This window comes from Euprymna scolopes, chromosome 10, assembly GCF_053919585.1.
Source record: "Euprymna scolopes isolate OS-2025 chromosome 10, ASM5391958v1, whole genome shotgun sequence".
Lineage (NCBI taxonomy): Eukaryota > Metazoa > Mollusca > Cephalopoda > Sepiida > Sepiolidae > Euprymna > Euprymna scolopes.
This window is the reverse complement of record NC_136491.1, coordinates 69,538,296-69,551,214: the sequence shown is the minus strand read 5'-3', so window position 1 is coordinate 69,551,214 and position 12,919 is coordinate 69,538,296. Positions and strand designations below refer to the sequence as shown.

Here is a 12,919-nt window from a genome sequence, read left to right as displayed (position 1 = left end):
CTGTGATTACTCCTGTTCCACATATCCCCATTTCTATTCTTAATAATAATATTCCAAATAATGAATAAAGTAAAATGTTATATTTTATTTTAAAAAATGCCTCGTGCATATGTAGCCCCTCCCGCGATTTACAAAAAAGGGTGTGAATGAACAGGCAGGAACTATATATATATATATATATAGAGAGAGAGAGAATAAGTTACATTGGTTTTTATTATACTATCAATACAATGAGGGTTAAAGAAATGGAAAAAGGGAGAATGCTCTTTAGACCATGGCATTTCGAAGCTAAATGCTTCTCATCAGAAGAGGAGAAAAGGCCAGCATCATATAAAAGACAATACTAACTTCCAATACATTTAGATTAGAAATGGAAAATATTGGGGGGGGGGGTATGTGGAGAAAAAGGAAAGCGAGAAAGAAGTTCAAAAGAAGTAAACAATAAAGGACTAGAACAAAAAGAGGTGACAAGGAAAATATAAAAGGAAAGCAAGGAAAAATAAAGCAATATATATATATATATATATATATATATATATAAGAGCAAATAGTTAATAAAACATGTTAAAAAACACTTTGAAAAAGAGTTCAAAACATATTTAATCTGAAAAGGAAACACTTAATAAGTGGATAGTCCTTAATCTGCGGAGTTTCGAAGAAATACTTTCCTTCTCATCAGAGGATAGGAATTAGCAAAATGCGGGATCAGATTTTATTTTTATATATATATATATATATATATATATATAAGTGGCCTTGTCTGTGTGTACCAAACTACTGCCAATTTTTGGTCTACAGACTTAAAAACTTGATATATAGATGATTCAGACCTGTGGAAAAAATTCAATTTGGTTTTTTAGCTGGAAAAAATAACTGCTAAGGAGTCAAAATTGAAAACTTGGAGTTTGGCGAGTCCAAGCTGACTTAAAATGTCCCTCTATACATGCACAAATATACATTTAAATATTAAATTACATTAATTTTTGACATCCATGGTTTAGGTCATGTGATAGTGGACTACCACTGGAGCACTTAATGCTTTGTTTTCAATTCTAGCAGATGACACTCAAATTTTTTAAATCATTACTATATATTGGGTGCAATATTCAATAGAGAATTGGATTTATAATAATAAATATGAAATCTGTATGAATTAAAATATATTTTTTTATCTTGATTTTACAGATTTTGGTAATATAATGTTAATATTGGTTTCTTTTTTAATATCAAAGAATTAATTATTTATTTTGCTGCTTTAAATTTTTTTATCTGTAGCTTCATAACAATTTTGAATATTACATTACTGCTGATTGGGTCAATTTGTAAATAAATTAAATATTCACATCTTTAATTTGAAACTTATTTTCAAAATGGATTATCATCATTTCTGAAAGATTTTTTTATTCATCGTACTGAACTAAAAATTTATCAGTCAAAAGTTAATGCTGGTTAAATCATCAAAAAATATATATATTCAAAAGATTAAAAAAAGAAAACCTTTTACCTTGATAAGGGTGAAAGCAGTAGAGTGTCTTGTATAATCACAAATATCCTCTTCACAATAAATTACCAACACATGCAATTGTTCAGTACTTAATTTATAATAGTTGATTTCACGTACTAAGATGGTCACAATCTGAAAAAGTAGATAAAGAAAAACAAAAAAAACATAATTACACGTTTCTGCATGTGTAAAAATGATTTTACAATTTTAACACATCCTGGATCTGCCCACCTAATAACACAAAAACTCTTATGCAAAATTCAACTTGATTCACTAACAATCTTCTTCTTCAGGGTTCATACAGAGTTTCAATGTCCATTTTCAAGGATTTTTAAAGTTTTTCAAGGTCTTGTCTAGACTCCAATCAAGTTTTTAAAACAAAATTTGATATATAAACAATGGTATAACAAACCAAAAAGTCATTTTCATTTATCTCTTTATTTCATGAAGTAGTTTTAAAAGATCACACAGTTATTTACATGAAGTTCTCTAACGCACAACAAAACTGATCAACTATTTACAGCTTTCATTCATTTTGTGTTTAGTGCCAGTCTCACCGATTTTGCTCAAAACAAATGTCTTTTTACATACACAACAATATGCCTGTCAACAATCATATTTACATTTCCTGATCCACTTATGTTTGACCAACCAAGTGCAATTAAATGTTATTTTCCCCAGTGTAGATTGGTCTACGCTGTGTTCATTTTACTTTTTAATTTTGAATTTCTGGTATTTGGATACAAGAGGTACATCCCTATCCGATGTTATTATATGGAAAAGATGAGGCAGTTTCATGATAAAGGAATGTAACTCTAATATCCATAATAATGTGATGCAATTTAAGAACAATGTATTTCGATTTAATTTTCAATATTTAAAAAATAGTTTAATATTTTTATTAATACTTAAAAAATAATTTAATAAAATTTATTTCAATTTTATTTTTACTGGGCTTAAAGAATACAATTTTCAAGGCTTTTTCAAGATATTTTCCATATTTTTATGGTAATAAAACAAATAAGGCATTTTTAAGGCCATTCAAGGACCTTTCAAGTCCATGTGAACCCTGGGTAATACACTGGTCCCAATGTTTCTTTAACAATTTGATGCCTTTTTTGTAGAACAATTTGTCTTTGATCTCAAAATAATCATCAATTTCTGATATCACTTCTTTAATGGAACTAAATCTCTTCCCCTGCAATATTATTTGGAGTAATTGCTGCAGCCAAATCTGAAGAATAGTATGAGTACAGAAGTAATTGTAAGTACAATTCATATAATTTTGTCATTGTTGTTATTGGCATTTTTTCTTTTACATTTGTTTTTTATGATTTCTTCATTCAGATGCATCAATAATGCTATATAATATATATATTTGCTATTGATGGTTCTTTCTTTCTCAGATTTCATTTGACAAGTTAAAAACTATGAACAATAAATCTAATGCAAATGTTTAGTAAATTTTATAGCCAAATACTCAATGGATTTCACTTTTTCAACTGCAATATTTAAAATACATCAATAACAAATTTTTGTATTATTTTGTATTATTTGGATTGTCCAGACTATCATTTTCATCTTGGTGGTTGTTTCTCTCATAATGTTTCAGCCGATGTAACCTCTGACTGTGTTCAGGTGCATGGACACTTGATGTTATTGATGAATGGTAAAAAAATTTTTTTTTTTTTTTTTTCCAACGAACATAGTCAGTACGAATTCAAAACACAAATAGCGGTAAGTCTATTTCTTTTTTTAAAAATCCAGGCCCATTCCATATTTTTGGTATGATGTTTCTATATTTTTGAGATGAAGATAAATATTTTTTTTATTGTTTTGGATTGTTCGGATAATTGTCCTCATCGTGGTTGTCTTTCTCACAACAATCCTCATCAAAAGGATTTTGATTACAAATTTGTTATGTTTATATATTTTTGAATATACAATCATAACTTTTGTAATCAAAACCTTTTTTTACATTTGTAAAACTCATTAAAATATTCATATTAAGAGAAACGCATTAAAAATCTGAATTCGAGAAATTGTGGCTTCACTTAATTTAAAGTAATCAAAACTTATTTTTTATTTACTGATGAGTCATTACTAATCCAAATTAAAAGCCGATACAGGATAAGAGTTAAGGAGATGCACAGCTTGTCAATTGAATCATAAATATTATGAGAAGATATGAATAATAAATATTTATTGACATGAGATTTGAAAATGATCATGTTGTAATCCTCAGGGAAGCAATCTTGTGACATCATGTTCTACAGATGGAAACTTCATGGAAAGAAACTTTGTTCATGGAAACTTTATTTGAAGCTAAGCATCATAGAAAAAGAAAGGAAAGTTTAATTGTGCTAATGAAATTACTTCACCTACCTTAAACAGAATGCAAACCAGTTCAGCATTTTCACCACGTGCAGCACCAGTTGCTGCATAACTGTTTAGTAGAACAAACAAACTATCTGCAAGTTTCTTGGCATTTTTTCGAATTGATGGCAGAGGGAACTTCAGCATAATGCACAAAGATTTAAGTGTACAGACAATGACCTTGAACAAAAAAAAAAGAAAAAAGAATTGAGGGAAAAAATAAATTAATTGTACTACTCAACAATGTTACAATGTATTGGACATTTTTCCTGAATGACTTACACATACAGTCCTTTATAAAAATGATGAAGCAGCAAATGAAAGAGAGGGGGTACAAAATCAAATTTGACTAAAAATTGAAATATTCTCTACTATTTTTCTACAAATGTACTTTAATTAGCTGTTGATTAAAATAATTTATTTTCGTACAATGCTAAGTTCACAAAGCTTACAGAAACAAACTTGCTATCATTGGCTTGCATGATGCACAGTTTAAACAAAAGAATCTCTAAATGGAAACATCTTAGAAATAAAGACTCCAGATTTATAAATGAGTGAGTGAGTTTGTTTTGTTGAATAGCATTTCAACTTCCGGGGGGGGGGGGCATCTAATGTTAAGAAAAGGTTTTTAATTGTTTTTGTTTTTAGGGTATCAGGTTTTATAGTTTTATTTATCTGGACATTTGGGTATAAGTTTTTATGCCTCAAGTTTTTTATATCTACAAATATTTGTTATATTTGCTTTGGTGGTTTTGTTTTATGGCATATCAATCCTTTTCTGATGCTGAATTTGGTCGTTTTGGTAAAAGATTTTATACTTCATGTTCTCTATATCTCCAAGTATTTATTCATGGTGTTTGTTTTTTATAGAGGAAAATTGTTTTTAATTTTTTTTTTTTTTTTTTTTTTTACTTTGCAGAACATTATTGAGTTTTGCAAAGGAAAAGGAAAAAAAAAAAATAACATCAATGTTTGATACATTTTTAGTCAAGAAGCCAGTATCTTCAGACAGCCTGATCTGGTAGCACCAAAATTTTATAAATGAAGAGTAAACATAGTAAAAAAACAAAACAAAAGGAAAACTGATCAAAAGAATTGATATTTTATTACCAACCTTAATATGCTTTGAAGCCAGACAATCAATCAAAATATTGACAAACGGATCCAACAACTGCAGATGATCAATTTCAGTGGATTTTAATCGTGATTGCTTGAAGACATGGAATAACAACTGAACAGAAAATAAAACAAAAAATATATTAGCTGAATTAAGTGGCCATACTAAATAAGGTTTTATTTTTTTTTTTATGGTACACAAGGTGCCTTCAATAAATTTCCAGACTTTTTTTATATGGGCACTTTTATTGATACATGAAACTCTAGTCCCCTTCGAAGTAATCTCCTCCGGCTGCAATGCACTTGTTGTACTGTTCCAACAACTTGTATAAACGCTTCAGTGGGTCACTTATTACTGACTAAAAGCAAAAAAAAAATAATCATTCTGTTTGTTAGAAAGATCTGATTTTGTTAGCATTATTTTTGTAAGTAATTTGTTGCTTTGTTTGGTACCATATCAACCCTTTACAGGTTATTTAACGCCAAATCCAGTCATTTTGGTAAAAGTTTTCACGCTTCAAAGTTTTTAAATCTTCAAATATTTTTTCATGGTATTTAGTTTGGTTTGGTTGTTACGTAGAGAAAAATTGTTGCTTTTGTTTTTGGCTTTACAGAACCTGGGTTAAGTTTTGCAAAAGGAAAGAAAAGGAAAGGTGCATTTTTTTTTTTGTCAAGAAGCTGATCTGGTAGCAGCAGGAAGTAATTTGTTAGTAAAGTGTTCATATTTTTATTCCTTCTGGGATCAAATAAACAAGTCATTCATATTGACCTGCGCGAAAAGGCCCTTCAGATGACACTCTTGCTAATATGGATTAAATTAGAATCTATACACTTTAAATGAAGCATGACATACAGAACAGATGTTCTTCTTTGAATATGAATGCATTGCGGATATGTGGTTGATAGGGAATCGGACAAGATTTACTCCTTCCTTTCTCCCTAAATTAATGAACTGATATTTCCCGTTGACTGGATCTTTTTTCCAATTTACTTTTTTATGCCGATATTGCAAATCAGTGCATGGCATTTGGAGCAGGTCAGTTGTTCGGTTATATTTTGTTGCAAATAAGACATCTCACTAAATACAATGGTAACAAATTTATATTGATCAGTTATTGGCATTTTTATTGATATTATATTGATCAGTTATTGGTATTTTGTTGCCATATGGTTTTAAGCACAAACCATTATACATTTTATGAAGGTTGCAGAAATGGATACTGTTGGTCTTAGTTTGGAAAAAAATAAAAGCATTTTCTTCAGTTCATTTGCTGGTTTTATTTAAACACTTGCAATCTACGGCCTATAATATGTATATGTTCATCAATAGCATACTAGAAAATCATTGATGTACAATGAGCAATTTATTTTGAGATTGAGGCTTTTTACATTAGTTTGATAGTTAAAAGAATAAAATGCTACCTATCGGTTTTTAAGTTGGAGAATCTAATTCTCACACATATTTTAAAATTCCGAGTTTTAAAGAGGCTTGATTGAAGAGATTATGCCTTTTAATCTCAGATCTTGAATATCTCTCATAATTTGATATCAATTTATATGATATTGATATGTTTTTTTCAATCATCATCATCATATTTGGTTAAGAGTCTGTTTTACATGTGTTGAACGGTTTTTAGAAACTGATTTTCCTAAACTTACCAATTGTTCATTTATCCATCTTTCTTACAAATCAATCCTTATCACTTCCTCCCATGTCTATCTTTGTCTGCCTCTCCCAACTGATCCTGCTACCTCAACTGTTCTATATCTACTAACCCAAAAACTCTTATCATTCTTTCAAGTATGACCAAACCAACAACATCTCCTGTTCTGCACACAGATCCTTATACTGTCCAGATTTAATCTTCCTCTGAGGTCATCAGATCAAAGCCTGTCTTTAAAATTCACATTATACATTCATCATATAATTCTGATGTCAATCCTCTCCATACAAAATATATCCTTAATTCTCACAGGTCACTTTTCACTTCCATACATTAACACACTGTGCATATATACCTGATAGATTCTTCTTTTAATCAACAGTGGTAACACTGCTGGTTAGTAATAACAGGACTTCCCTGAACTTATACCATCCACTCCTAACTCTTACAATCATACTAGCACCAGCTCCACCTTGTGCTTCAATGGAATCACCACAGTAAAAAAAACTTCTGAACAACCTCAATAGTCTCTCCATACAAATATATTTTCTCAACTTACACCACTTCTTGCACACAAACTAGTTATCATCTCTCAATCCACCTGTTATTCCACTGCTTACATTAAAAAAAAAAAAAAAAAATTGAGAAGGAGAACTTTCCTCTTCCTGAGGGTTTTCTAACACTTCAACAACTGATCACTACTTTTGTCTTGCTAAAATTCACTTTAGGTCTTTACTTTTCATACCATTTCTCAAGGTCTTCAACCTAACAAGTAGGCTTTCCATTGTTTCACAAACAAGTATTAAATCAGCAGTATACAACATCTTTTTGAGACAACCCATACAAAAATCTCTGAACAATGCTTCTAAGACACAAATAAAAGCAACAGATTTGGTACCAATCCTTGTTGTACTTCCACTTTAACATTAAACTAACCATATCATAATTTATGCAAACCCTATCAGAAATCGCTTGACATTGTTAAAAGTTTTCTCCATATCTACAAAAGCAAAATTCAAGTTGTTTTTATTACCATTTAATTTGTCTCAGGATAAATATAGCACCAGTGATACTTGGCCCAGGCATAAAACCAAAGTGTATTTCATCGATGATTATCTGATTTCATATTTGCTGCTCAATTATTTTTTTTCAATCAAGCATACAATGAAAAATTAAATATTTTAATCATTTTTTGTTTTCTTTCCCAAAAAGATTTTGATTGAACTTACCTTTAATCCAAATTCAACCAAAATATGCATATTTGTCTTTTTGGACATTTTGGATTTTTTCCCTTCGCGGGTTGGAGCTTTTGGCAAGAGGAAACAACTTTCTGGTTTTGTTTCCAATGGATGAAAAGACTTTGGAGAATCTCTGAAAAAAAAAAAAGCATCAAAATAGAAAAACAAGGCAATAACATAAAAGAAAAAAAGGTGCTACTATACATTGGTTCTTTAAAGTTGTGTTACATATAATACATTTGGACAAACAAAAATCACAAATACGATCAGCTGTAATAGGTTTTTTGTAGGGCTTAAAATTTGGGATGGAGAAACAAAAAGAAAAGAAAAAATGAGTGAATGTATTTAAAACTATCTGTACCATGCCCAACAACGTTCATTAGAGTTTTTCATTTTACTTTTTTTTACTATGCCATTGTTTTTTTAAACAATTTTTTAATAGAATTTTGACAGTCCAATTTAATTACGATAGCATCATTGGTCGTTAAATTAATGTTGAATTAAGATGCTATAAAACTAATTTTATTAAAATAATGTTTGGATTATTTGGATTATTCAGACTACTGTTCTCATCTTGAATTCTCATCTCATGCTTCAGCCTATGTAACCTACAACCTTCTGCAGGTGTATCTTATCAAACTCAGAAAATCTGTACAGAATTTGAAATGGAATATTTCTTTATTTAATCCACGGGAGGGTAGCATGTTCTCGTTCTGTATTTCTGTAGAAGTTTTAAGTAATTTGCAATTGTATTTTTAGTATCACCTGTACTAATGATTGAATCTCTAACCTCCAGAATAATGTCACTTAGAACTGAACTTTTACTTAGTACTCTGTTACGGCATGAGTCCATATGGAATAATCCAAATTATCAATCCTCATTTAAAAAATCCAGAAACATAAACTAATGTTATTTTAATCTCTATATAAATAGTTTCCAAGAAAAGCTGCTAAGAATTTTAAAAGTCAATTCAAATGACTTTTTATGACAATTAGAATACATCTAAATTTTTAAGGGTCAAAAACTAATTCACATTTTTTTAATCTTTTTTAACCTATTCACAAAAGATTAAAATGGTTGACTTTGCAAAAATGCATTGTGGCAGATTTACAGACTTATTTTTGCCCTCATGGGGAGGCAAGTAAATAGGGATACAAATGCTGAAATATTGTAAACATAACAATCAAAATGAGCCTGAAATATATTGATAATGATAAGCAGAAAGTTTGATCCAAATTCAAGCGAACCAATCTTTCTTTACTGTTAAAAGTGAAAACATTAAAAGTTGAAATTACCTTTCAAAAATATTTACATTCAATTTTTTTTTTTTTTTAAATCTTTCTATTAATCATTTCCAAACAAATACTAAACATGGAAAAGAACAATTCAAACAGACTCAAATATTTCTTACGTTGTTTTCTCTACCAGAAGAGGTAATGTTTGACAAACCAAACTGTAAATAAAAATCATCAGATCCCGCGTGTCTAAAGATTTATTGGCAGAAAGTCCAATGATCAATCGCTTAAGAACTAATTCCACTTTCTGCGAGACTTTGTGGCTGCTTGTGTTGTCAAGGATCTGGAAAACAAAAATAGGGAAATCTGTTATGCTGGCATTCAAAAATACAGACATAACTTAAATAAAGTAGTAATGAATGCTATATTTATGAGGGAATAGTACTCAATATTCGTGACAGAGTTTATACAAATTCAAGTTTGGGGGTAAAATTATAAAAATCCTCACTGTTCAATATCCAAAAGGACAATGAGTCAGAAACTCAATTTTTTTGTCGCAGTAATTTTTTATTATCATTTGTTTTTTAATCTATAAATAAAATCTCATCTGTCGGTTTAAATGTATGTATGCATGTTTGTATGTCTCATGAAAACTTTCGACAGAGGCGATGGACTTTCATGAGATCGGTATCATTCGGACGACAAATATCAAAGAATTCGCTAAAAACATTAATTCCTTCAACCACAACTGGGCATTTTTCTACAGGGAGGGGTCACTTTTTTTGCTGATACTTTCGAAAGTTATCCCCTCTTTTCGATTGACTAGCCGTAATTTAAACCTACATCCCTTCCGGTTTGGCGATGGGCGCAACAGCAAAGACGTCATTTTTTTTTTTTTTTTTTTTTACATTCTTTTCCTTCTTCGCGATTACAGGTTCAACCCTGCCTGCCTACTACTGCATTTTTTTTTTCTCAAAATACCCAGGCAATGCCAGGCACCCAGGCTAGTAAATAATAATATAATCTTAAGATTTGGTCTTCAATAATAATAATCTGAAGATTTTTGTCAAGAAATTAAATAACAAAATATTAAAGGGATGGTGAAAAATTATCAACTCCGGAAGAAGAATTGATTTTTGAAAAGTCAGTTGTAAAATTAAAAAGAATTTTTTTTAAAAATTCAATAATAAAAATTCTTTCAATCAATAATATTGTGAAGAAGTTAAAAAAAATCAATAAAAACAAATTTAGAAGAAAAGGAAATATCATAAATGTCCTCTTTTTCTTGTCCATTCTTATTACTTCCTCTTGCGTTATTCTTGGCCTTCCTTGTGAACTGACCTTGCTATCTCAAGTGTTCTACATCTACTAACCTAAGAACTCTCATCTATTCTTTCAAAGTGGTTATAATATTTAAGTCTCTTGTTTTGCATACATCTTCCTATACTGTCCATATTTAATCTGTCGCTGAGGTGATCACATTTAAGCCTGTCTTTAAGACTTGCATTACACATCCATCATATCATTTCTCTCCATGCAGCACATGTACTCAACTAAGCCAGCAAAAATGTAAATATTAATCATTATTTATAAAATAATCAACAAAAAAGAAACATTCAAATTTATCATATAAATGCATAAATAGTACATAAATGAGAAAGAATTAAATATGCATAAGTCTTAAACAAATATTCTTAAATAGCTTTTGAAGATGGCAACAGATAATTCCGATATGTATAAGAATGTTTGTTTCTTACCAATTTTATGGGGCTGATCAACGCAGTCATGTAATTTGTACTCATGTACTTGGCCAGCACTTGATAAGAATTGAAACTTTTACAGTTTTTAGCCTCCATTAATTTTGAAGTCAAAGCCTCAACTGTTTTTTCTTCAGCAACTTCACCAAAAATATCCTCATTGAAAACCTTAAAGAAAAAAAAAATTAATAATGAAAAATAGATATAAAAAGAAATTTTTTTTTCTGATTGTAAAAACAATATTTTAATTCTAACTCATCAATGGATTTTCAATTTACAAAATGTTGTATGATTCTTTAAAATGCTGCTTTGGCAGCTATTGTTTCAAACTAACACATCAGTTCATTAATACACCTTGGATTATTCAGACCACTGTTCTCATTATAGTTATCATTTTCACAATGTTTCGATTGATGTAACTTCCAACCTTTTTCAGATTTTCGAATTTGTATGGAATTTAGAACTGAAACCTTTAATTCACAAGAGTAAACTCCTCTCAGTCTGTTAGTCATGACTGAGTATAAGTCTTAAATAATTTTTAATTATATTACTAGTATTGCCTGTACTGGGGATTGAACCTTCAACCTCAAGAAGAATTAAGCTGACAGAACATTTAGAACTGATTATTTACTTAACACTTTATCTGTTGTCTAATCTAAAATATTCTGAAACATAAGTCAGTTCCTATTCATCAAATTTACACAATGAATATATTAAAAGCTTTTAGGGTTTCATGATTGACATGTAAAAAAAAAAAAATAAATAAAAACTGACAAAACAAATTATTTTTCATGTTTTATTTAAAACAAAAACAAGCCGAGCATGTGTGGTCCCCCACTTCATGAGTGAAAAATTTACTTTCACCATAACTAATGTTAGTGCAAAATTTCAAAAGAATTCCAGGGGTGGTTATTGAGAAAAGTGCGAACAAATGAACAGACGAACATTTTGGGGGCAATTTTACTCTTATAATAGCCCCTTTACTTTCATCATGACTAATGTTTGTGCAAAATTTTTAGAAAATCCAAGGCGTGGTTATATAGAAACTATATAACAAATGAACAGACAAGTGAATTACTAGGTGCAATCCCTCCTTTGTCGAGGGACCAAAAAAGGAAATCATGAACTTAGGTTTTGAGATTTACAAGAAAAATCTGAAAGTGAACCAGAAAACTTTGTTCTTAATGTACAAAACAATTCAGTTGATATTCACTTCTCAAAACTTATGCTCTTTAAAGACTTTGTAGCTACCGAAATATTTCTTGTACTTATCTCCAAAATTATAATTCAATGGTTATCATTTTGGAAACTTGAAACACAGATATTCAACATTGGGAGTTCAGATTCCAAAGAGACAGATGATTTATAAATAAATTGATGAGAAATAATTTTATACAATCAAATTTTATTACTTTAAGAGAAATTTCAAAGTGAAAAATTTGATTTTGAAAAAAAAAAAAAAAAAAAAAAATTTATTTCGAAAACAAAAAAAAATCTTTTTTTCTAAGTAATAGTGAATCTATTACTAAAAAATTATGAAGAGTGGGATATATGAAAATTTACCTCGATGAGGGTTTTTAGGCAAGAATCAAGATCTCCAATTTTTAATTGACCCGACAATGCCTGGAGCAAAGAATGGGTGGTAAAACCCAAAACATGAAGCTGGAGGAAAAGAAATAAAAGAATAGATTTTTTTTAAATACAAAATATCAAAGATAAATGAAAACATTGTAGATATACAGAAAAACATTTAAACAAAAGAATTTCTATAGAAATATTATCCATATAATTAGAATTGTATATGTATACAGGGTGAACAGAAAGTCCTTGGACCATTTTTTAGTTTTAAAATTAGATATTGTTAAAATCACGTTTTCTCTTTTCGAATAAAGTAAGTATTTAGTCTAAATTTATTGATCTAATTATTTTCAACAAAAATATTAAAATAATTTTGTTTAAACTTTCAGAAAAATGAGCAAACGAGAGGCCATAATTCAGATTCATTGCGCGGGAAGGACAAACTCAGAG

At 29.5% G+C, this 12,919-nt stretch overlaps 1 protein-coding gene across 1 annotated transcript in view; it reads right to left on the bottom strand.

The window, feature by feature from the left end:
• LOC145286076 (small subunit processome component 20 homolog) overlaps positions 1 to 12,919 on the bottom strand; it is a 169,371-nt gene that overhangs the window by 30,607 nt on the left and 125,845 nt on the right. Inside the window, exons 46-52 of the mRNA XM_080134747.1 lie at positions 12,455 to 12,553; positions 10,892 to 11,059; positions 9,311 to 9,477; positions 7,890 to 8,031; positions 4,995 to 5,111; positions 3,890 to 4,060; positions 1,505 to 1,636 (exon numbers count right to left, since the gene is read on the bottom strand). Coding sequence (XP_079990873.1) covers positions 1,505 to 1,636; positions 3,890 to 4,060; positions 4,995 to 5,111; positions 7,890 to 8,031; positions 9,311 to 9,477; positions 10,892 to 11,059; positions 12,455 to 12,553 — 996 coding nt within the window. The remainder of the gene's footprint in view (positions 1 to 1,504; positions 1,637 to 3,889; positions 4,061 to 4,994; positions 5,112 to 7,889; positions 8,032 to 9,310; positions 9,478 to 10,891; positions 11,060 to 12,454; positions 12,554 to 12,919) is intronic.